At 43.5% G+C, this 25695-nt stretch overlaps 3 protein-coding genes across 4 annotated transcripts in view; 2 read left to right on the top strand and 1 right to left on the bottom strand.

Moving 5' to 3' along the window:
- Positions 1–422: 422 nt before the first annotated feature.
- On the bottom strand, positions 423–2261 carry rps19bp1 (ribosomal protein S19 binding protein 1). The gene is made up of 4 exons (XM_086083546.1): positions 2082–2261; positions 1426–1602; positions 1176–1273; positions 423–1095 (listed from the first exon to the last, which is right to left on the bottom strand). The coding sequence occupies exons 1-4, from the start codon at positions 2134–2136 to the stop codon at positions 922–924; spliced, it is 504 nt and encodes a 167-aa protein (XP_085939672.1). The 5' UTR covers positions 2137–2261; the 3' UTR covers positions 423–921.
- LOC147169185 (uncharacterized) lies at positions 1827–15893 on the top strand. Of its 2 annotated transcripts, XM_086083544.1 has the most exons (11): positions 1827–3103; positions 3531–3698; positions 7252–7384; positions 7554–7677; positions 8864–8963; positions 9758–9836; positions 11128–11255; positions 12271–12481; positions 13392–13485; positions 13566–13632; positions 14922–15893. In XM_086083544.1, the coding sequence occupies exons 3-11, from the start codon at positions 7303–7305 to the stop codon at positions 15741–15743; spliced, it is 1707 nt and encodes a 568-aa protein (XP_085939670.1). In that variant the 5' UTR covers positions 1827–3103; positions 3531–3698; positions 7252–7302; the 3' UTR covers positions 15744–15893. The 2 variants fall into 2 exon arrangements, with proteins under 2 accessions (XP_085939670.1, XP_085939671.1); XM_086083545.1 differs by lacking the exons at positions 1827–3103; positions 3531–3698 and having other exon boundaries at positions 6791–7384.
- A 5948-nt stretch (positions 15894–21841) lies between these two features.
- The window catches only part of c1qtnf6b (C1q and TNF related 6b), a 6674-nt gene continuing 2820 nt past the window's right edge, over positions 21842–25695 (top strand). The window contains exons 1-2 of the mRNA XM_086082962.1: positions 21842–21972; positions 25258–25462. Of these exons, the coding sequence (XP_085939088.1) occupies positions 25273–25462 (190 nt within the window). The 5' untranslated portion in view covers positions 21842–21972; positions 25258–25272. The remainder of the gene's footprint in view (positions 21973–25257; positions 25463–25695) is intronic.

The raw sequence follows: 25695 nt of genomic DNA, 5'->3' as shown, positions 1-25695 counted from the left end.
TTATCCTGTCCGTCCATTATCCCTCCTGCTCCTCAGATGACATTCAGCACAGATTAGCACGTACGTTTGGCCTCCTGACACTTAAGTCATGGCAATAACAATTTTCTACTTTCTATGTTGTATATTTTTTTTCTCTCCTCTCACAAATCTTGAGATTTACTGAGCTAACCTGGGACTTGTATCATATTTTGCTTGTGGCATATCATGTGGAAATTTGTTATATAAAAAAAAAAAGTTAATTATGGGTGTGCCACGTCCAATAAGTCATAACATTTGAAGAACCAGAATTTCTTGATTATACTCTTAAAACCATGGGCTGGAAAGATTTGAGTACACCACTCCCTGGTGGCCAATTGCTGCTACTACACTGCATTTTCTCATACTCGGGGAAAATGAGAACATACTGTATATGCATTCCGTCCTACTCAGAAATAAAACATTTATTATGTCCGAGTATGGCAGTCATACTCAGAAAATGAGAGCATATGTATGACAGCATTACATATAATCTCTGGCGAGTGAGTGAGGAGTCAAAAGTAAACAACCCAAGTTATTTCAACATCAACAGATTGTGCCATAACATTTCGAGTACAACCCTAACACCTTGTATCTCCACCTTTGTTATCAGCTAGAACTTTAGAAGTTTCCAGAGCAAAATAACCATTTTTCCACATTCCCAACATCCGCTTCTTATGTTTGCCGAACTTGTTGACATGATGGCAAGTGTCATTTGGTGCCGAGGATTACTACAGTCTAGTCTGTGAAGATGCTAGCTAATAAAAATAAATTTAAAAAAACTCACTGAACGGCAACAAAATGTTATTCACATGAGCATTCACCATTTTTAATAGTTATTAAATGAACAAAGTCTGGTATCCAAAAAAAAAAGAAAAAAAGTGGCATTTAATCCGAGGAAGTCAGTCAATGTTTTTTGTAGGATTTCTTTTTCTTTTCCTCCACGGTCCTGCCAAAATATTCCTCCTGGAACCGCTGGAACTCGTCCTCCGTGAACACCGACTGTGTCTCTTTGGGCTTGTGAGCGGCGGGCTGGTTGGGCCGATCACGGGACCGCCTTCCGGTGTTGAAGTTCTGGAGCTGAGCGGGACACAAGAGAGGACGTGGATGTTCATTTCCGAATTTTACAGACACGTATACAAAATATTACGCCCTCTCACTTTTAATGTGTCCGAGTCTGTCGCCTTGAAGGTCGTTCCCGTGAAGTATCTGAGATTGGCTTTCATTTGATTTTTCTTCTTTGTCTTCCTGAACTCATCTAGAATCATGCACATAGAAACCACATACAAATCCATTAATAATCATAAATCAAATTTTTGTGTGGGGGGGAAAAAAGAAAAAAAGATTGTGTTTTAAGTTCATATCGCCCAGCTCTATATTGCTTGATCATTACAGTTTGTGTGCACTGACCCAGAGCACACTTGATGAACTTGTCCTTGACCGTCGCTTTGCTCTTGCCGGGTCCGAGTCGACCCTGCAGCCGCTTCACCTGCCGGGTGACACCGTGGCGGTTGGTGCTCACCAGCGCCTTTGCCGCTGCCGTATTGGGTGTCTTCGACTGTTGCTTCTTTTTGATGTTGTTTCCACCTGCCAGGAAACACAGCACATACATATATTAGTTCATCTATGTTATTAGTATGACCATGATACCAGCCGATATTTCACTTGGTATCTATCAGTAGACGAGAGGTCATAGTATTGAGTATTGGAAACGTGATCAGTTTCTATTTTACAAGTTAATATCAGGATCACTTGTTAATAGACTAAACATTACTGACTGTGCTACTGTTGCACAGTTGCAAAATGGCGGCCACAAGCCTACGTCACCGTGTAGCCGGCTCTTCCACTTCGTCCGTTACTTCGAAACAAATTTCAACCACGCCAGTTAAGTCTGCAGTTTGAATTTCAAATGGACTATTTACACTTTTTTTACAATCTAAATACAACTTTAAGAGGAACATTTAATCGCACGAGTCGATAGGGTGGCGTTCTTGCAGCACGGCGTGGTTACGAACGTTCGAGGCTAATGTTAGCCAGCTAGCAAAATCAATGGGCTCCATACGAACTTTTAATGTCGTTGCTCAGCAGCTCCAGTCCTCTCCTGATCAACGACGCGGACATCTTCGTCTATTCCAGGGCGTTTTGTTTCCCAGAAGCCTAAACTAAAACCGTTATAATAACAAAACCAATGAACGCGTCAACATGTGAACGTTTAGTCAACATCCGGTTAGCAAATGAAGCCGGGCGGAAATAATTTGCAATGCGATTGGTTCCGACTTCGCGATCCTGAGTTTTATTTATGGTTCTATTATTTTTTATTGCTGAATGGCTGGTTTCTCTATCTGTAATAATAACTAGAAAAAGTTTAGCTTTGTCTTTTGTTTATTTTGACCATACTTTGTTTTTACTCCTGAATGCATCCATTTAAAATGTAATGCAATTTTTGACACCACATATTCTCAATATAGTGCAATATAGTTATTTGCGCCCAAATTGAAACAAGTACAAAAAGTGATTAATAACTAAACTGTAAATTTATAGAATTGTTCCATTAATTAATTAAAATGTGAAAGTTATTTTATTCTCGTTTTTAGTGACGAGCGCACCCATTTTAAATTTTGTACAATTTGTGACAACAGTTCTAAGTGCACGTGTATATAATGTAATGTAGTTTGCGCTAAAATTGAGATAGTGAAATTCTGAGCATTTGGACAAATTTAAGTTTAACAAGGTCCCTAACCTTGTTTAGTTGACAAACTAATCTTGCAGAGTATTTTTTTTTTTTAATCAAATACTTGTTGATTAAATGATAATTGTTGTACCTCTAATTTTTATTTCAAAATTTCCAATAAGCTAATTATTTTTATGTAAAAATAAATAAAATAAAAATAAAAATAATGCATTTTAAGTACCGCAAAACAAGTGCAACAAATATGACTAACTTGATTGATTCCATTGTGGGTGTAAGCACATAGCTTTTGTGGGCGTGGTCACAAGGCCGCCGCCCCTTCTTTTTGTCATCTCCTCTTCATCTCTCAGTGACGAATGGAAATCATTTCAGTACTTCAGTCTGAGATCTCCTAACTAGGTAAGTTATCATTACAAGTGGAAGTTTCTATACTGTTGTAATAATAATAATAATAATCATAATTCATGTTTTTTTTTTTTGGGGTGTTTTCTCTGGGCACTCAAGGACACCGTACAAACATAATAAAGAAAACAAGCAGTACAAACCTTTTCTTTTTTTTTTTGGTAAAGAAAGAAAATCTTACAATCATCGCTGAATCTGGAATTTGAGACTTAATATTTTGACAATTGATGTGTACAAAGAAAATAATGCGTGTATATATCTAGTGAAACAAACTTCTGTCTCCGTTGTTTTCTGGGGCTGCTTTGCTAAACCCGGCAGTCAGTGAATCTGCGCTGAGTGCAATCCCATTTTAAGACGAAATGTGCCACCCAGTATCATCAGAACGCTTGATCGCAGCAGTTGCGGGTCTTTGGTCTTCCAACAGGATAACGACACAAATGCTCAGCGAGTGAACTGTCGAGAAGAGTTCAGTAGTGGACGTCTTTAAAAGAAGAAGCAGAAGTGAGTATTCTGAATTGAACGTGGTGTTGGACAGGAAGCCGCTGGAGTTGCTGCAGGACCTTGTTTGATGTGAAATGCGCAAGTCAATGAAGTAAGTACTGTACAGGTTCCTTTAGAATATGTTATCTGTCTATTTGTATATCTAGTAAACCGTCTGGAATTAAGCCTGATTGATTAACAGGCTAACCAATATAAGCGCTTTTAAAAATCAGCAAAAATTTATTGATTTTTTTTGTTGTTGCTGACTTTTGCCTTTGTTTACACATTGCAGCATAAGACAAAGAAAATGGCATTCAAACATTCCACCTAAAAAAAAGAGGCAAAAAATGTGTCGATTTTTGCCGATTGTTCTGCCAGTAATTCATATCTTTAATGTAAATAAGCTGTTTTATTCATCATACGTTTTTTAAAATGAATCAGCCGATGAATTGGATATCAGTATTTCATTCTGCCAAGTATCAGAATTTGTATCAGCCTTAAAAAAAAAAAAATCAAAATCGGCCAGGCCCGACTGTTCATCCGTCTGTCAGCCTGTTTGTCCGTCGATTGATTGGTCTCTATCAATCGGTCCCACTGTACAGCCATCTGGCTGACAAAGTCTGTCCACCTGGACCTGTCACTTAGAATAGCGATAAAGAAGTTCGGAGTCGTACGGCATCGTGTGCTTTGACGCCAGTGGTCAAGTCTGAGTTTCCGCCGTTTTGCCACTTTGAGCATTTTCAGCATGTTCATTCATTGATTTTCTTCGTTTCGGACCACGTTGCCTGCATGTTACATTTAGAGATTTATTTATTTTTTTCTAAGAGCTCAGTATTGTTCATTCGGAAATGTCATCATCATTGCTCTTTTATTTTTTTTATTTTTTATTTTTATATATTTTTTTATTTAGAGATTATTAATGCAAGGCTTGCTCAGAATGAGGCAAGAACCGCAGACAAGCAACTTTGGACTTTCCCTTCGCACGTCGTTTACACACCAGCGCGAGATGGAAACTGGCATGAGCGCGACCACAACAAACCACTTCCTGCCTCCTTTGACTTGAAGTGAGCGCCGCTTCCGAAAAGCGAACGATAGATGAAAAGGACGGACGTGGAAAGACCGTGTGGAAAAACTACTACTATTTAAACGCATGCGTAACTTGTGATTTGCGTTGTGATCTTTTTTTTTCTTTTTCTTTATATTGCCACCCGCCAGGGATACGTTGAACTCACATCATCTATACAGTATAAAAAAATAGAAATGATTTAAAAACAAACATCATAGAAAGTACATAATACGTTTATACAATTAACTAAACAGTATCGTGAAAATATCCTTTGTTTTGGTTTTGTCAGTTTATGTCGTATACGTGAGCTTTTGGGTTTCATTTTAAATGGTGATTGTTTTGGAATTGCTGTATTTCCATACTGAAGAAGGGAGGTCAAACCGTCGTTGACCTTCCTTTATTACGCAATACTTAGTGAACTGTTTTTTTTTATCTTGCACTCGGAAAAAAAATCCATATATTAAAAAAAAAAAAGCAACTGATGGTAAATATTATAAATAAAATAAAAACAAAAATGAAGACTTTTCTTTACAAAAAAATTAAATTAATAAAAACTAACCTGCTCTAATAATGAATTAAAACTAATTGAAATTAAATCAATTAAATACAGGTTAAAAACAGACTACAGAATGAAAAAATCCTAAACTATCATAACCCATAAATCTAGTAAATCTCTCATCCACTTCAAACAAACTGTCATTGGTTCTTGTGACAAAACAAAACAAAAACATTGCTGTTGTTTTGTGTACTTTTGAGATTAGTGTTGTTGGGGCGAGCTAGTTTGAAATCTTTCTATGGTGATAGTGTCTCGATGTAAGTCAGTAGTAACGCCACGTTTGCATTTAAATTTGACCAACATATAATCTGCTTTCTATTTGATCTAAAAAAAAAAAAAAAACGACATTTTCATGACTTAATTTGGTTTTTGCACTCTAATATACAAGTCTTGTGGAGCGATGTCTGCCATCTAGTGGTGACCTTTGTTATTACGACATAAAACTGCTCAGCTAAAGGAAAATGTTTTTTTTTTTTCAAAAATCAAATCAAAGGCCACCGAGTGTTTGGGGCAACCCCTCAGTTGTTATTTTTTTAGGTCAAAACTGATTTTAGACTGGCAACTATGAGTCGCGACGGTGAGAAGCGAACGTTTGAAAGTGCAATGCGGCGAAGGAAGTGAGAGAGCGCGGGAGCGACAAGGGGAAGCGGTTAACGTTGAGACTGGGAATCAAACAGGGAACGCATTTTTTAAGTCAGACTGCATACACGCAAATCGCAAGCTGTGCGCATACACAACTTCTCAAAAGGGGATCAAAATTGATGGCGCGATCTGTCAAACAAATATGATTGAGGTCGCGTGGCACTGGTTGAAAGCAACGGAAGTCACTACTGGAACATACTTTTTTTGGACTTTTTTTTTTAAAACCTGAACCACAAAAATAAGTAAGTGCGGCTCATGACTTCCTCTCAGCAAAGAAATAAAACACAAGCAAAGAGCTTCCTTGTCATTAGGGCAATTTTGCTGAAAACTCATAAAAAAGGTGCATTTGAAGCTGTTCTTGAACCATTTGGAGTAGCCTATCAGCATAGTTTTGATTTTTTTAAGAATTGTTGCCACCGGTGGGACATCCACACGATAAGAGGCTAGCTATCTTGTCTATCTAGCTAGCTAGTTTGTTTGTCTGCCTGGCTATCTTGTCTGTTTGTCTGTCGAGCTAGCTTATCAGTCTTGCTAGCTTGCTTGTCTGTCTGTCGGGCTAGCTAACTTGTCTGTCTGTCGGTTGGTCATACGAGCTAGCTTGTCTGTCTATTGTGCGAGCTAGCCTGTCTGTCTGTCTGTCTGTATGTCTGTCTTTCGTGCGAGCTAGCTTGTTTGCCTGTCGGGCTAACAAAATGCTAACTTGTCTGTTTGCACTGATCTGAATAAATGACTGGATAGCCGATAGCCCATACACGCCCGTGCAAGCCGTTGAAGTCACAGGGCGGCCATATTGCTCCTCCCATCTTGTCAGCAGACTACTGTATAAATTATATGGTATACGTACAGTATTAGACATAAACAGCTCGTAGGTAGTTAGTGTAAGGTCGGGGGCGCGGTGGGGGGGGGGGGGGTTGTGCCCGGGTGGTCACTATTTCTTAACAAGTAAAAAAATTAATTTACAAGTGGACGGTATGGCTGCTTTAAAGACACCCTTTTTCTTTTTAAAAATGTAGTAAAATGTCATAAGTCCTCTTGTTTATGTTTAACAAATTTAAAACATCATAAATCATGCTGTTTCCACTGAGTGCTGTCTAAAATGTTCTCCAATTTCGATACTGTGAATATGTGCCGAGAAACGTTTCTTGGGAGGAGCAATATGGCGGCCTCGCGACTTCAAAAGTCTTGGCCTATCAGCTATCCAGTCATATATTCAGATCAATGTCTGTCAGTCTGTTGGGCGAGCGAACTTGTAGGTCTGCCTGTTTCTAATTTTGATCGTTTTTTGTTTTTTTTAAAGTAAAAGCACCTTACAGGTGGAAGTGAGTCACAGAAACTAACGTTTCCACTTCTGTTTTTCGTTCACCTGGCGCGTGTGTTTGTGTGCGTGTCTTTTGTGTACAGAATGCGACAGAGGAGGAAGCGGTAAGTTCCACATCCGAAACAGAGAGAACCATGAGGGCCGCTCTCGTCGTTCTTCTTCTCTTGACGTTTTGGCTCGCCGCCACCGCCGAGTGTCCCAAACGGCAACACAGCAGTGAGTTGCATGCGTATTTCTATTTTGGCCCTCACGCTCGCATACATCAAAGCACAACTAAGGTTACAACATCGCTGCTAAGATTAGCCCCCCCCCCCCCCCCGCTATACCACTGTGACATCACGCAGTTTAAACATGTGTGTGCGTTTTTGTGTGCGTGCCCTCTCAGACCTGAGCTGCCTCAACGACTACAATCGAACAATGACGTGCGTCTGGAACAACTCGGGCGTCCGTCCGGGTGACGACGTGGCGGCGTGCAGTTTACACGCACAAAGGATCAACACTCGGCAACCGTAAGGACAAAAAAAAAAAAAAACGTCTCCGATGAGAAGGAACATCAAGTTGTGATGCTGCATTGGGGCATTTCGTATTTTTGTACTTAATACAGAGCAACCCTCTGATCATAACAGGAATCATTTTTGAGACAAGTTGCGGCAGCCCCGACTTAAAACAAAATATTGCTTTTGAGCTTTTTAAAAAGCAGGCGTGTCGATTTCATGACATTTATGGAATTTGTACTGCTGGTCAATGAACTTGTGGCCCAACACAGTGACACGGTGGCCTCACTGTTGATGTCGGACCTTGCGTGAGTGGCTTTGCGGAAACAGCGAGGGCGGACATTTCTGATTTGGGTTTCCAGCCAATGATGGGGTTTACAATAAAACATAAAAAAAAAAAAAGACAGTTTAAACCTATAAAGCCAGAACCATGAAATATATGAGAGAAAATTCAGATTATTTGTAAATAGATATATAATAAATATAATAAAAATATAATTGTTCAAAAGGACCAATAAATATTGGTCCTTTTGAACAAACAACTTTTTTCTTTTTTTTTAAATTTATGTCCACATAACTTTTGATTTGTGTCATATTTGATACATCCGGTCACAATGCTTTAAATTCGTAAAAAAAATATTTTTTTGTCAAACGTTAGTATTTACGACGGCGTATAAATATATATTTTTTAAAGGGTGGGGGCAGTATTCCGAGAAAAAAAGTCATTAATTTGCAAATTTATAAAGTAACAAATTTGCGACGATACAAAGTGGCAGATTTGCGAGAAAAAAACTCAGAAACTTACGACACATACACACAGTGTAGTTATAGTCTAATGTGAGGACTCATTGGTGGTTAATGGGACACTGTTTATAAAATGAAAAGGCAGGATGGAGACGGATTCTTTATTCATTTGAAACTTTACTCGTCATTCACCGCAGCTAGAGCGACAACACTTCCTGATCAGCTGACTAACGCTAACCAATCAGAAGCTAGCAGACTTTAGGTAAATGCAAGCGAATGACGGAGAGCAGCAGATTCGACACATCAACTTGGACAATTTTTTTTTTATGAATGTGTAAATAAGAATTCTGAAGAATATAGATTTGAGTGAATGTTTCTCAGTAGGATTTGGAAATGTAGCGTTTCAAATGAGTGTGTAAACTCAGCCAGCGTTTGGATTTCAATGTTGTGATTCCAGTCGGCGTGTATACAAGTCTTGGTGTCTTCTTCGGCTGCTGGACGCGAGGACGCCTTCCTCGCTGCGGACGTGCTCGCTCATCTTTGGAAAAGACGCCATTGTGAGTCCTGACGCCGTTTCACACACGCCGGCGTACGCGGCGGACAAAATACACACACGCACTTCGTATGGTACGCGCGTGTGTGTGTTTTAATTAAAGAAGATTGTTTTGTGTGACACCATCTTGTGGCATCATGGTGCAAAGGTGGCTTCATTTAGACACAAGTAGCACTTTGGCACCATCTTGTGACTTCTTGATGCCAGGGAACTACATTGAAATGAGTGGAGAGGCGTCAGTTTAAAAAAAGATGGTGATTTGGTGTCATCATGTGGCAACTTTGTTGGAAATAGTTTGAAATGAGTTGCGTGGCTTCAAGTAGTGCTTTGGCACCGTCTTCTGTCGTCTTGTTGCAAAAAAAAAAGCTATATTGAAGTGAATTAAGGAGCTTTATTTAGACTAAAGTACTTTGGCACCACCTTGTGGCATAGGGGTGCCAAGGAATGATGTGGAACAGAGTTGAGCAGCTTTATTTAAACAGAAGTAGTACTTTGGCACCATCTTGTGGCAACTTGGTTCCAAGAACATTTTTTTGAAGTGAGTTAAGGAGTTTTATTTTTGACAAAGTTTTATAGGCATTTATAACCCTTTTCGGGCGGGAGTGCCAATTACTGGTTGATTTTCAATAGGGCTCGGTCCCAATCCTTCACAAATAGTGGGGGAACAATATCTGTTTCCAAAATGAGGGCGTTAAAAAAAAAGTTCTGAGAAAAAAAGTAGAGTACATAAAAATCCAAGTAGTATCGTTTTGAAAGTATTTCCACTTGGTGACTTTCCATCACTTTGCTTGTGCTCAGTTTCAGTCAGACCACGAGCTGAACGTCTTCATCAACTGCTCTGACGTGACGATGCCCTCCTACAAACCGGCCTGTCACGGTGAGTACGTTGCCGACGCTGCAGCCCGTCTAGGCAGCAAGGAGTCTGGCCTTCGTTCGTTCGTTTGACAAATAGCCATCATCTCTCCACTGATTACAGAAGTTGCGATAACATAAAACAATGATCAAATCCCACACGACTGAACAAATTAGTCAATAGTCGTTAGCTAAACGGGTATGGTGCCCGAGGCTAATCATTTCATTATCCAAGGGGAATGTACCTCCATGCACTTTACACCACTACGTGTTGTATGTACAAATGCCATTTGATCTGATTTGTTGTTATTTTGTTGATACCGTTAAGTCAGACATTTTCTGCAGCCCGTTAAGGCAGCAAATAAAAGGTTAAAGGTGAACGTCACCCCCTCTCTGTCGCAGCTCCATATACTCCTATATACTGTACATATGTTACTAGCTCCCTGTTTAAGTTGCCCTTTGATTGTTTCTGCCACCCGTTTAGGCAGCAAAAATACTTTGGCCCCAAATCCGTGGTTGACTTGTAGCTATTGTCCTTCCATTGTTTCAAGATGTAGCAAAGTAGCGAGCGCACAAGATCAAAACAATCCAATGCCACATGACTGACAAAATTATTCAAAAAATTGCTAAACGGGTTTGATAGTCCAGTCCAATATTGTTGCACTAATTCAACCATCCAGGTGGGCCTCGCTTAGTTCACTGCTCAATTTTGTAGCTTTATATGCTATTTCCTTATTTACAGCCAGTTTTGTCCTTATTTTCTTGTTACATTTCAAGTCTGATTTCCTCTGCAGCCCGTTTAGGCAGCAAACAAAACGTTGATCATGAACCTCACTCCGATCTTACAATTGTCTATGTGTAGCTTCATATGTCACTCTCTCTGTTTACATTCTGTTTCGATTTCTTCTGCAGCCCGTTTCAGCAGCAAAAATAGTTTGGCTTACTCGTTGCCATTTTCCCACCGTTATTTCAAGACGTAGCAACTATGATCAATTGCCAAAAAAGCTAGTCAATTGCTAAATGGGTTTGATGTACCTACCAGGGGTACCAGTCCAAAGCTGTCACGCTAATTTAACCTCACGCCATTCATTTGTCAGTATTGTACTATATACGTGTCTTTCTCTCTGTTTGGACTTGCAGCCCGTTTAGGCAGGAGACTTGTTCGTCCGTTGCTTTACGACATAGCGTCTTCCTGCTGGGCTCTCTCCCTGTTTATGCTTTTTATTTTATTTTTTATTGTGTTCTCCTGCAGCCCGTTTAGCCTATTCAATTCACTTTGTGTGTGTGTGTGTGTGTGCATGTGTGTGCATTTGAAGTGAAATTACCTCCTCCGGGGAAGCCTCAAATCAACCAGACCACCGTTTCCTGGGCGGTGGCCAAGCAGCATTTCATGTCGCTGTACAACTTCCAGCTGGAGTGGAAGCTGGCGGAGGCGCCCTGGAATGTGTGTAACGCATACGCCGTGTCCAAATACGCAACATGGCGTTAACGGAGATGTACTGTATTTATTTTTTCCACAATTTAATTTTAGTTGCTGTTTTATTTTATCTTAATTTGTTGCACAGTGGACCGCCACTATTGCACATTAGCGAAAATCTAAAAAGAATCGATGCCTTCTTATAATTGCCTTGAAAAAATACAAATGGAAAAAAACTGAATAGGTGACGAATTGGGTAAAAAAAAATAAAAAATCAAATAGCCTAAGCAGAGGATTGTGTTATTCAGTAAAAATAAGGTTGAATAAAATCAGGTGCGAAAATTCAATAAGTAGGGATTTTGTGAACAATGGAGGACATTTCCCACGCAAAATCTGCCAACATGCAAATTCGATTCGATTTTTTTTTAATGCCGATTTCAATATTTGGCAGAATAAAATTCCGAGAACCTAGTCATCAGTCGATTACTTAAAAAAAACATAACTAAAATATAACTTTCTTTTTGGTCCCTTAATGCTTAAAACAATAAAGATATGAATTACATGCATAATAGATGAACTTTTGTTGTATTTGCTTTACTTTATAACAAAGACAAAAATTTGACTATTTTAAATCTATTTTATTCAGTTTTGTTTATTTTATTTTTTTTGTTTTTTTGGGGGGGGGTGAATGTCATTATCTTTGTTTTATGCTGTATTATTGTGATGTGAAAAAGAAACAAAAAATCTACAAAATCCGCACAAATTTTCAAAACTCTAATATTGGCGGATTATATCGCCCAGCCAATTAATCCGAGGGATCGAGTAGTATTACTATTTTTTTTTAAGAAAAATACAACTTTATTCTTAGACTATTCTGTCTATTTCCTTGTATAAAATACGAGCTTATTAAAACAATACAAATTAATTCTCGTAATATTTTTTTTTTGAGAAACTTGCAATATTCTGCCTTGTCAAAAGTCAAAATTTTCACAACATTCTGAACTGTTTGTTTACAAGCAAGTAAAACCTTTACCTCCACCAGGGGGCGTCGGTGCACAGAGAGACGGCATTGAGTCATAAGGAGTCGAGCCGGTCTGAGCTGAGTCTGGACCAGCTGACGCGAGGCGCCGTGTACGAGGCACGCGTTCGGGTGAAGACCTCGAAGGACGACGAGGTGGAGTCGGCGTGGAGCGACTGGAGCGCCGCCGCACGCTGGACGTCCGATGTCGGGGAGGCCGCAGCGCCTCCTGCTGGTGGGTTGCAGTTCGACACATTTAAATTCAGCCAAGGATCCAGATTTCTCTACATGAGAAGTGAATCCATTTTGAAATTGTGTTTTAAATCTGATTTAGGGTTTTAAAGTTGTGGTTAAAAAAAAAAGAAAAGATTAATGTTTCAAGCCAGGGTTAAATTATGAAATTCGTGTTTCCTGGCAAGGTAAGGTTTTCAAACAAGGGTTAGTATTTTGAGCCAGGGTTCAACACAGTAGGATTTGAAGCCAAAGTGAGGATTTCAAATTAGGGTTTCAAGCCTGTGTTGGGGTTTCAAGAGAGGGATAGGGTTTCGAAAAAATGGGGAAGGATTCAAGTTCGAATTTAAAATTAGCCTTTCAAGCCTGGATTAGGGTTTCAAATTGGGGTTTGAAGTCGAGGTTAGGGTTTTAACATCAGTGAAGGTTTCAAGTTCGAATTTCAAATTAGGGTTTCAAGACTTAATATAGGGTTTCAGATTGGGTTTTAGGGACTAGAGTTTCAAGCCCTGGGCTAGGGTTTTAAATATAGGCTTCAAGTCTGAAGTTAGAGTTTCAACAAGTTTAGGTTTTTCAAATAAGTGGGCCAAGTAGAGGTTAGGGTTTCAAACTGGGGGATTTGAAGCCAGGGTTACGATGTCAAACAAGGTTCCAAGCTTGATTTAAGGGTTTCAAATTAGGGTTCAAACAAAGGTTAGGGTTTAAAAATAGGATTTCATGTGAGAGTTAGGGTTTTAAGACCAGTTAAGACGGTGTTAAATGGCGATTTCAAACTAGGGTTTGAGAAATGAACCAGAAACGAGGTTTTAAGGTTTTCAAGCTCAAGCCAGGGTTATGGTTCGGAACAATTGGTGGGTTTTAAAATTAAGATTTCAGGCAAGGGTCAGATCCCAAACTTGTCTTGTCTTTGCCAGACTCCCTGTGGTTGGTTTTGGGCATGACGCTCTCAGGAACCGCCATTGCCGTCTTCCTGGCTCTTCTGGTCTTTAGGACAGACAAGACCAACTGGTGAGCACAATACCCAGTGCCAGCATCCTGTAAATACTTCCCGAGCAAAACATTTCGTGTCCCCATTTTGTCTTTTTTAGGTTTTATGTCTTCAAGAAAATTCGAGGTCCACTGCTCCCAGACCCGGGAAAATCCTTCCTGCAGAACGTAGGTTTGCCAGAGCGAGAACCAACTGCCGCATGGCTCCTCCCCCGACCATTTAGCCAAGATGACCTGCCTCCCCGATGGTGCAGTTGGGGTGACTTTGGTGAAATCATCGGGGTTCAGTTCTTACTCAGGGACACGTAAACGTGCGAGTGAACGGTTGTCTGTCGTCACAAAATATGTGCCCTGCAAATGACTGACGACCAGTCCGGGGTTAGTCTTGTCCCTAGGATCCAGGACAAGGCTACACCTTGAAGATCCAGGACAAGACTACACCGTGGACTGACGACCAGTCCGGGGTTAGTCTTGTCCCTAGGATCCAGGACAAGGCTACACCTTGAAGATCCAGGACAAGACTACACCGTGGACTGACGACCAGTCCGGGGTTAGTCTTGTCCCTAGGATCCAGGACAAGGCTACACCTTGAAGATCCAGGACAAGACTACACCGTGGACTGACGACCAGTCCGGGGTTAGTCTTGTCCCTAGGATCCAGGACAAGGCTACACCTTGAAGATCCAGGACAAGACTACACCGTGGACTGACGACCAGTCCGGGGTTAGTCTTGTCCCTAGGATCCAGGACAAGGCTACACCTTGAAGATCCAGGACAAGACTACACCGTGGACTGACGACCAGTCCGGGGTTAGTCTTGTCCCTAGGATCCGGGACAAGGCTACACCTTGAAGATCCAGGACAAGACTACACCGTGGACTGACGACCAGTCCGGGGTTAGTCTTGTCCCTAGGATCCAGGACAAGGCTACACCTTGAAGATCCAGGACAAGACTACACCGTGGACTGACGACCAGTCCGGGGTTAGTCTTGTCCCTAGGATCCAGGACAAGGCTACACCTTGAAGATCCAGGACAAGACTACACCGTGGACTGACGACCAGTCCGGGGTTAGTCTTGTCCCTAGGATCCGGGACAAGGCTACACCTTGAAGATCCAGGACAAGACTACAACTGAGGATCCAGGACAAGACTACACCGTGGACTGACGACCAGTCCGGGGTTAGTCTTATCCTGAGAATCCAGGACAAGACTACACCTTGAAGATCCAGGACAAGACTAAAGCGTGGACTGGTCTCCAGTCAGATGCGGGGAACATCCAGAGAAAGACAACCATTCACTCTCACAATCGCATCGTCACTGAGTGGGAAGTGGAAACTGAACCCAAGATGCCTCCGCCCAAGTTAGCCCCTACAGTACACAATGAGGGACCTTAGACATAATCCGGAGCCTAAATAAAAACAAAAGTACACTCACCTTCTGAACTTCTGCTCTTCTCCAGAAGTGGGCAAGTTCTCCTTTCACCAGCGAGTCCTTGCAGTCCTTCCTGCAGCCTGTGGAAATCCTCACGGTGATGTCTGTGGGTTGCGTGGATCCAGAAGACTCGAGAAGTCCCGGAGACCATTGGTACCCCGGAGGCAGCGGAGACCGTAAAGCTCTCCTGGAGATGATGATGATGAGGACCACTACGGTCGACTTCTTCCCCCCCAGGAGCTCCCAGCCGTGGCCCGCTCCTGTAACCTTCCTCGCGTCGGGCAACCTGAAGCCGTGCGCCCCCGACTCCCACTACGGCCACGTGGGGGTTCTCGCGGACCGGGATGGGGAGAGGAAGGACGCTCGGAACCTCCTCCTGGAAGTTCTTGGCAAGTTCTCCCAGAGCGAGGCGATGCCGGTTATTTCAGACTATGAGAAGAATGAGACGCTCCAGAGCGAGCGTTCGGGACAAGATGAAGAGTCAGGAGGTCGTCGCGGAGGTGAAGGACAATCTCCCTTCGAAGGAACTTTCCCGAAAGGCTCCATTCAGGTGAGTTTGGACTACGAATGCATCCGGACAAACCACGATGACGGCCCCGAGCTCCCCAGCGCCGATTCTGGCATCGGCGGTGTGAGCGAGGAGCACGGAGGCCCCGAGGAAAGCTCGGAGGACGGAGAGAAGACATCCTGCTTTCCTTGTCCTCCTGATCTTGCTGTGGGTGGTTCTCCTTTGAGCTTCCACAGTCCAACTCTGGACAATCTGCAAGCTCTCATGCTGGACACCAGAGACTTCACACGCGGAGCAGTAAAAAACCCCGAGATGATGCCGTTTATTTCAGACTACGAGTAGAACGAGAAGCTCCGAGAGTGAACTTTCAGGAGAAGATGAAGAGTAAGGAGGTAAACACGGAAATGAAGGACAAGCTTCCTTTCATGAAAGGCTTCATTTGGACGACTTTGGACTTTGGACATCTGGACATGGCACCAAAATGACGGTCGCGAGCTCCCTAGCACCGATTCGGACATCGGATGAGGAGCACGGAGGCCTCAAGGAGAGCTTGGAGGAAGTGGAAGAGACGACGTCCTCCTTCCTCTGTCCTCCTGGTCCTCCTGGTTGTGATTCTCCTTTGGACTTCCGCAGTCCAACTCTGGACGGTCTCCAAGCTCTCATGCTGGACGCCACTGACTTCACATGTGGTTCAGTAGGAAACCCTCCGGGATGTGGATCACGTCATAGACTGATGGTCACGCACCCCCCTTCGAGTTGGCGCACCTCCTGATCCCGCATGTACACGAGCTATGAAGTCCAAAAAATAAACTATTTAAATTAAACTTATTTAACTTTTTAAGTTGCACACTCACTTCAACATCCCAAATGAGATAGCGCACCACCCTCTACCTTGCACACCCCCTAAATGAAAGTGCCAAAAATTAACTTATTTGAGTTGAACATGAATTTGTGAACAGTTTCCTGCAGTTTTTCCTGAACTTTTTCATCCGCGCACTCTTCAGCATCCCAATTTTAGCTGGCGCACCCCCTTTCCTAGTGCACAAACCCTTCAAAAATCAAAGTCCAAAAAGGCAAATTTTCTTCATACATGTAATTTAATTCACTTCAACATCCCAAATGAGATAGCGCACCTTGCACACCCCCTAAATGAAAGTGCCAAAAATTAACTTATTTGAGTTGAACATGAATTTGTGAACAGTTTCCTGCAGTTTTTCCTGAACTTTTTCATCCGCGCACTCTTCAGCATCCCAATTTTAGCTGGCGCACCCCCTTTCCTAGTGCACAAACCCTTCAAAAATCAAAGTCCAAAAAGGCAAATTTTCTTCATACATGTAATTTAATTCACTTCAACATCCCAAATGAGATAGCGCACCACCCTCTACCTTGCACACCCCCTAAATGAAAGTGCCAAAAATTAACTTATTTGAGTTGAACATGAATTTGTGAACAGTTTCCTGCAGTTTTTCCTGAACTTTTTCATCCGCGCACTCTTCAGCATCCCAATTTTAGCTGGCGCACCCCCTTTCCTATTGCACACCCGCAACCCAGCAAACACCCAGAAAAGTCCAGGAAAAAAAGTTTTTTTTTAAAGTTAAATTTTCTTTTTTGTTCTTTTTTTTGGTAGTGTAAAGCAATTGTATCCAAACCATTAAAAAAATTGAACTGAAAATGCCATCTAATATGACGCACCCCCTCTACCAAACACACCCCAGACAAATGTACCAAACAGCAATTGACTTGAGATAAAGATGAATTTGTTTACAGTTTCTAGTAATCTTTCCCCGAACTTTTGAAGTCACGCGGCCCATTGAACATTCCCGCTTAGAATGGCGCACCCCCTGAATCCCCCGACACCCAAGTGGAAGTCCATAAATCCACAAAAGGACATTTCGAGAGGAAAGGCTCGCCTTCAACTTTGAACACGTGCCGGTCGAAGATGATTTAAGCGAACTGACAATGAAGCGTTAACATGTTGAACAACTTCTGGGTGTGATTGTTGGTTTTTATTTGTTTTTTTTGAAGTCCCCGCCCCCTCACATTCCACATCGTGCTGTTGGTGCTTCATTAGTTGTCTGGGTTTTTGTGTCAGCCTGCAGATGTTTTCACTGTAGCCAGTGAAAGTGAAGACAAGTGATATTTTCCACAGAAGCTGGTGCGGGGGGGGGGGGGGGGGGGGGTGGCGGGGGGGAATAGGCCAAGACAAGACAGTGTTTTGCTAAGTAAAGATTTATTTTGGGTTGTGGAAACACTTGCGCTTATGTAACATTCATACCCACATGCACAAAAAGTGCACCAACACAACTATTTCACAAAAAAATGTATGATCGGTAACTACCTCATTATTTTTGCTTTGGTGAAAATTACCTACTAAATATTTCAACTTACATGATTGGTCATATTTCGCAAAAAAAAAACAATTTACAACTTTCATATTTTTCCTTTTTTTCACCAAAAAAAAAAAAAAAATACAGTACAACATATTTTGAGAAAATTCTTCTTATTTTACTTATTGAAAGATTTACAACTTTCATATTTTTCCATTTTTTCACCAAAAAAAAAAAAAAAATACAGTACAACATATTTTGAGAAAATTCTTCTTATTTTACTCCATTGGAGGAAAAACCTCTTTTGCTCCATAGTTCCCCTTTGCTCCTCCCGCCCTGTCTTGTGGGTTTGCTGGTTAGACTGGGAGGAGGCTTCGAGAGTGCAGACCAAGTCCGGCAGGAAGTGGACAAGCAGCAAAACCATAACGAGAAGAAGAAAAACCAGTTTGCCTTCTTTGCACGGCTTAGTTTAAACAATACAGACAAAAAAAAAAAAAAAAAACAACAACGCCACCGCGCAAGCAGAAAGTGAACTACTAATTTATTTATTTATTGAACTCGCACCCAAAATCTAATGAGCACGTTCCGAATTGGGGGGAATCAGCTTGTTGTATTTCCCCCCAAAAAATGCTTTATAGTGCAATAAATGAAAGATCCAATTTGATCAAAATACTAAAAGGGGTACACTTACAGTATTCGCGAAAGATGGCCGCCATGTGCATCAATCGCTAATGCTAAATGCTATCTTGGTTGAACAATGCAACGCGCTCGCCATTATCCAGCCCTTTTTTTGCTCGTTCCCGACAGCTACCGGAAGCTGGCTGTGCCACGAGAGCTGCCAAAGTTGATCGATTAATCCACAGGTAATCCATTATCGGATTAAACGACAACTACTTTAATAACCGAGTCATCGTTTGGAATCCTCTGATTTCAGCATTTTTGAGCTAGCATGCGCTAGTGATGGCGGCTAGCGTCTTTCTGCACAAAAAATGTCAGCTGAAGTGGTGAAAGAGATTTTGATGTATTATTTTTATTGTTAATATTTGGTTTACTGTCATTGTTTTTGAAGATTAAGCTTTATTTTAGTTTGTTTTTTTTCCAAATATAATTGATAGAAAAAATTGTTTGCAAGTCTTTTTAGTTAAAAAATAAATAAATAAATAAATAAATAAAATAGTTTGCAAGTCTTTTTAGTTAATAAATAAATAAATAAATAAATAAATAAATAATTAATAAATAAATAAATAAAATAGTTTGCAAGTCTTTTTAGTTAAATAAATAAATAAATAAATAATAAATAAAATAGTTTGCAAGTCTTTTTAGTTAATAAATAAATAAATAAATACAATAGTTTGCAAGTGTCCTCCTTAAGACGGCACCTTACCGTGGTGGAGTGGTTTGCGTGTCCCAATGATGCTAAGAGCTACGTTGTCTGGGGCTTTATGCCCCTGGCAGGGTCACCCATGGCAAACAGGTCCGAGGTGAGGGGCCAGACAAAACACGGCTCATCGATCTCTTATGATGAGTGCAATAAATGGACAGATGTTTCCCTTGCCCGGACGCGGGTCACTGAGGCCCCCCCCCCCCCCCCCCCTCTAGTGCCAGGCCTGGACGCGGGGCTCGTTGGCGAGCGCCTGGTGGCCGGGCCTGCTCTCATGGGGGCACACAGCCCGAAGAGGAAAAACTGGTGGGTCCCCCGTTCCCATGGGCTCACCACCGGTGGGAGGGGCCAAAGGGGTCGGGTGAAAGCCAAGGGCTGGACCTTGGCGGTCCAATCCCCTACTGCTACAGAAGCTAGCTCTTGGGACATGGAATGTCCCCTCTCTGGCGGGGGGAAAGAACCCGAGCTGGTGTGGGAGGCAGAGAAATTCCGACTCCGCGCCTCCATCGTCGAGGCGGCCGATCGGAGCTGTGGCCGTAAGGTGGTCGGTGCCTTGGCGTGGCAGCAATCCTCGAACCCGCTGGTTGGACACCAGCGGTAAGGGAAGCCGTCAAGCTAAAGAAGAAGTCTTATCGGGCCTTTTTGGCCTGTGGGACTCCAGAGGCAGCTGACAAGGTACCAGCTGGCCAAGCGGAACGCAGCTTTGAAGGTCGCTGATTCTGGGTCGGGGTTTCGTACGTAGCAGAGCAGCTCCTTCGCTGCGATCTATTGAAAGTCAGCCCTCGATCCAAGTTTTTGTCGGCCGGACCCCCTCTCCCCTCTCCGTCTCCTCCGTCTCCGTCTCCGTCTCCTTCCCTTTCCTTATCCTATCCTTTACTTTCCTCCGCCGTCGGCGGTCCGCGGTCCGCGGGGGCTGCGCGCGGGGCTCCGTCCGTGGGGGGGCTCCGTGGGGCACCATTAACAATGTGTATAGTGGAGATGGAGTGCTGCAGACCTTGACCCGAGACGTTGTGAATCGGTGGAGGGAATTATTCGAAAAACCTCCTCAATTTCACCGTCATGCCTTCCTTTGAAGAAGCAGAGTCTGGGGGGACTCTGAGGTGGGCTCTCCTATTTTTGGGGTCGAAGTCACTGAAGTAGTCGGAAAGCTCCTGGATGAGATCCACCCGGAGTTCCTAAAGGCTCTGAATGTTGTGGGACTGTCGTGGGTTGACACGCCTCTACAACACCGTGTGGACATTGGGGACAGCGCCCCCATGGATTGGCAAACCGAGGCGGTGTCCCCCCTTTTTAAGAAGGGGGACCGGAGGGTGCGTTCCAACTATAGAGGGATCACACTCCTCAGCCTTTCTGGTAAGGTCCCTTCAGGGGGCGCTGGTGAGGAGAGTCCGTCGGAAAGTCGAAAATCTCGGATTCAGAAGGAAGCAAGTGTGGTTTTTGTCCCGACCACGGAACAGTGGACCAGTTCTACACCTTCGGCAGTATCCTCGAGGGAGGACGGGAGTTCAGTCCTAGTCTACATGTGTTTTGTGGATTTTGGAGAAGGCGTTTGACCGGGTCCCGAGGGGAGTCCTGTGGGGGGGGGGGGTGCTTCGGGAGTACAGGGTACCGAACCCCTTGATACGGGCTGTTCGGTCCCTGTACGACCAGTGTCAAGAGTTTGGTCCGCATTGGTGGCAGTAAGTCAGATTCGTTCCCAGTGAGGGTTGGACTCCGCCAAGGTTGCCCTTTGTCACCGATTCTGTTCATAACTTTTATGGACAGAATTTCGAGGCGTAGCCGAGGCGTTGACGGGGGTCCGGTTTGGTGGCCTCAGTATTGAATCTCTGCTTTTTTGCAGATGATGTGGTGCTGCTGGCTTCTTCAAGCCGTGATCTCCAACTCTCACTGGAGCGGTTCGCAGCCGAGTGTGAAGCGGTTGGGATGAAGTTAAGCACCTTCAAATCCTCAGTCGGTAAAAAGGTGGAGTGCCCTCTCCGGGTCGGGGATGAGATCCTGCCCCGAGTGGAAGAGTTCAAGCATCTTGGGGTCTTGTTCGATTGAGGGCAACAGGGGAGCGGGAGATCGACAGGCGGATCGGTGCATCTTCTGCAGTGATGCGGGCTCTGTATCGGTCTGTTGTGGTGAAGAAGGAGCTAAGTCGATTCACAGGTCGATCTACGTTCCTGCCCTCACCGACGGTCACGGCTGCGGGTCGTGATTGATCGGACGCAAGCGGCCGAAATGAGTTTCCTCCGCAGGGTGTCCGGGCTCTCCCTTAGAGATAGGGTGAGAAGCTCGGTCATCCGGGAGGGACTCCCGCTGCTCCTCCGCGTTGAGAGGAACCAGTTGAGGTGGTTCGGGCATCTAGTTCGGATGCCTTCCCGGACGCCTCCCCGGAGAGGTGTTCCGGGGGCATGTCACACCGGCGAGAGGCCCCGAGGACGACCTCGGACACGCTGGGGAGACTACGTCTCTCGGCTGGCCCCGGGGGAACGCCTTGGGATCCCGTCAGAGGAGCTGGTTGAAGTGGCTGGGGTAGAGGGAAGTCTGGGCTCCCCTGCTAAAGCTGCTGCCCCCCCGCGACCCGACACCGGCGGACCAGTGGTAGATGATGGCTGTGGATGGACGGATAGATGGAGTTTGCAAGTCTTATGAATGGAGGAGTGAGAATGACGGATGGAGGGAGGGAATGAAGGGAGTGTGGGAGAGCGTCTGTAGCGAGTGTGTGCGCGTGTGCGTGTGCGCGTGTGCGTGTGTGAGCGGAGGACAAAGAGGCTGAAACTTTCTCCTCAGTTGTTCCTCCTCGTAGCGCAGCAGCAGAACACCCTTTTTTTTCCCCCCCTTCTTCCTCTTTGCCTTATTTTTCTTCTTGTGGTGAAAGGTAAGACACCCCCCAACCCCCCCGGAAAAAAAAATATCATTTTCTTGCGCGTGCATGTACATGTAGTCTATCGTGCGCGCGTGCACGCTCCACTTCACGCTCCCGAGCGTGGCGGTGTTTTGCTCTCGCGTGCATACGTGGCCAAAGTGATGTTAGTTGAGAGTCGGGGTTGGCGCATGTTGTGAAACGTCACGCGGGCGTGCACGTGAAGGTTTTTGATAAAACTGCCTTGCAAAATTCGAATGGAACATCTGAAATGGGATTTCATCGTTTTGCTTTTCAAATGCTGACGAAAACGAGAATGAGTACAAAAAAAACGTGTTGGATAAAAATAGCCCGTATTGTGTTTCTAAAAATGTGCGTCTACTTTTGTTGTCGGTCGACTGATGTATTTTGTGGAGAATTTAAAATGGACAAACCCGTTGTCGTCTATTTTGCAATCCGGCAGAAACGTAACGGAAAAGTGGAAAGACAAACGGGTGAACATGTGATATTTGAGTTTTTGTTTTGTTTAGTTTTTTTTAAAATTTGCACCGCCAATTATATATATATATTTTTTTGCATTTGTATTTTTTAATATATACTACGTTTATGATTTTTTTTTTTTTTTTTTTTTTACTACTACACAAAATCAACAAAGCAGTTTTGGAATATGGCTGTAACATTAGAACATGTGGAAAAAGTAAAAAAAAAAAAAAGGGTTGTATATTAGTTTGTTTGTTTGTTTTTTAATTAATTAAATATCTTTTTAACTTTATAGGCCATTGTGTGTTAAATTGTACTAGCCCCCCCCCCCCTTTTTTTTTTTGGCCGTGGCTCAGAGTGTAGAGACGTTCGTTCAGCAACCAGAAGGTCGGCTGTTGGATCCCGGCTCTCCCCGAGTCACGTGTCGTGGTGTCCTTGGGCAAGGCACTTGACAACGCATTGCCGGTGTATGGGAGGTGCGAATGTGTTTGGTGGTGGTGGGAGGGGCCGTAGGCGCACGCTGGCAGCCGCGCTTCCTTCCGTCAGCCTGCCCCAGGGCAGCTGTGGCTACTTAAGTAGTTTACCGCCACCGCAGTGCGAATTCCATTGCAAAGCGTCTTTGAGTGTCTAGAAAAAGAGCTTTATAAATCCGACGCATTATTATTATTATTATTTGACCATAATGGGCCAATTTTGGGGAAAACGATATATTTTTGAAATCTACAAAAATGAATACAATAAAAATAAGCTGTGCAAAGACAACAGCAATACTAATGATTACATTGTGATTTTTTAAATTTTTTATTTGGAATAAATATAAACAGAAAAACTAAAAATGATTGTCTCCCATTGGCCACCGATGTTGCTTATACAAAGTCGACTTTTGGCTGCAGTTGGCAACACTGCCGGATGATCCAAATCTTTTGTTTATTTACGCATAGCAGCACAATCAACTCCATTCTTGACTCGCATCCAAATTGGAAGCGCATAGTTTGGACGTTATCTGCGGCGCACGGCAGTTAGCCGAACGCCGCTAACGTCATTTGTGGCCATTTCAGTTTCACTTTTTTTCATTCCTTGTTTGTGAAAACACAAACTCTGTATCGTTGATGTTGACAAAAAAAAAGTCTTTGATGTTCACAAATAACGTATGTTTTGGTTTGTTCAATATGGGGATTGATTGCCTTTGACATTTACAAAAAGACTCAATGGGCTTTGATGTTTAGGCTACGTCGTGTGTTTCGTGCGCGCGCGTCATATCGTCGATGTTGCCGTAGTGAGCGTGTGCATTGACTTCCTGTTAAGTGTCCCGATATTTTTGAAAACATGTGCATTCACTTTAAATGGGGCGCAGAGAAGAGTGCTTTTAGCATATGGTTTGTGTTGCGTAACCTCAAAGACACGAACGGACGGTACCGGAGGTGGTGGGGGCGGGGGGGGGGGGGGACAACCAAAACCGACTTTATATACATAGCGTTCAAAAGGAAGTGGGGGTCTGGGAAGTTTTTATTTTCTTTTACTGTGTGTGTGTCGTCAGATTTACAGTAAAGTTTAGATGTGTAGTTTCAAAACTTTAACTCGCTTCCTATGTAAGGTGGGATGTGCAGAACATGCAGACCTGGACAAGAACAGGTGGAAACAAAAACCTAACCAGTAGACGTGACATAAAAAAAAAAAAAAAACCCTGAACTAATCAACAGAAAGTCCACAACAGAGTGTGGGTGTCATGGATGCTGGTTTCAGGTTCCACACATCGGCGCCGGTCTGGTGGGCTTCCGAGACACCAAACGAAGGGACTGCCAAGCACAAGAGTTTTTTACCGCGGCCATGATGCCGGACCCTACGGCACTGCAGGGATCGGGGCGCGGCAGGTTTAGATCATGGCCGTAGCAGGAACAGGGTCGGGCGGCGGCGGCCCGCAGGACATGTGCCAGTCGGCAGAACCTGCAGGGGTCTGCAGCTGCAGCGACACAGGACCAGAACGGGAACCTGGAGCTGCTCCAGAGCGGGAACTGGATCTGAAGAGTTGCTGTGGAGCAAGAACAGCAACCTGGAGGTGCCGCAGAATAGGAATTGTTGAGGAAATGGTAGTTGTTACAAAAAAGGGCCTGCAGGTGGCAGCAGAGTATAAGAGATCAACGAGGTCCAGTTGTATTCACCACAGTTTAAAAAAAGATTTGTGAATTATGATGAAACTTAGCTACATTCTAATGCTTATTTATGCAAAAGGGAAATAGATCGAAATGTACTTTTTTTTCTTGATGAAAGAAGAGACTCTAATCTTTCTTTTGGTAGGTTCCATGTTTTTATAACAATAGAGCTCAATATTTTGTGGGCCTTGCAAAATCAGCCAGAATCCAGTAAAACACCGGGAGCGAAGGGGGTTGTGAATGAGTTAAGTGTTTTTGTGTTTCTTGTCCTCCGAAACGTCCTCCAAAAAGAGGACGCTGGGTCACCCTACTACAAAGACGAACAAAGCCAAACTGGGGCAGAGTTTTTACTTTTTGGACCTGGATTTGCCAACTCTGACCACAGCAGCGCATGGAAGAGCCAAACTGAAACAAAACTACTAGATCGATATTATGTTGCCACTTTCGATCCGATATCATTACTGACTTGGTATCGATAATATCGATATTTGGATCGTTCCGCCCACCTCTAGTGTGAGTAACGAGGACAACCGAAGGACACTGGTGAAAATTATAGAGAGAAAAAAAGAGGTCCAAAACGGTGTTCTATGGCTGAAAGCGGTGTCGGGTTGCGCAATGTGTTATCGAATGCGCAGAAATCCTTATCGCGCCTGTGTCTGCTTCATCTCAGGTGTGCTCATCCGCGATGCCATCCGGTTTAACCTTCCTGTTCCTGTTCCTGCTGCCGCTGGCTTGCTGCCTCCCTTCGCCGTCGCGACCGCCGCCGCGCTACTGCCGCCGTTGCTGCGACCACTTAGACCCTCACGCCTTAGGCTCCGGCCCCAACTACCGCCTCCCCGAGGTCCGCACCGTGGTCAACATGACCATCCTCAAAGGTAATCGGCGCACCTTGTCGTATGGGTCAAAGGTCAGGAGTTACGATGGTGGGTTTTCACAGAGTGGCGCCTGGCGGTCTTCGAGAGTTTTTTTTTTTTTTTTTTTAATTTATTTATTTTTTATTTATTTATTTTTTTTAGAGCTCAGTATTGTTCATTCGGAAATGTCATCATCATTGCTCTTTTATTTATTTTATTTTTTTATATATTTTTTTATTATTTTTTTTTTTTGT

This window comes from Leptonotus elevatus, chromosome 8 (genome assembly GCF_054856555.1).
Source record: "Leptonotus elevatus isolate MCC_2025b chromosome 8, RoL_Lele_1.0, whole genome shotgun sequence".
Classification (NCBI taxonomy): domain Eukaryota; kingdom Metazoa; phylum Chordata; class Actinopteri; order Syngnathiformes; family Syngnathidae; genus Leptonotus; species Leptonotus elevatus.
This window is presented reverse-complemented; position numbering and strand designations above follow the sequence as displayed.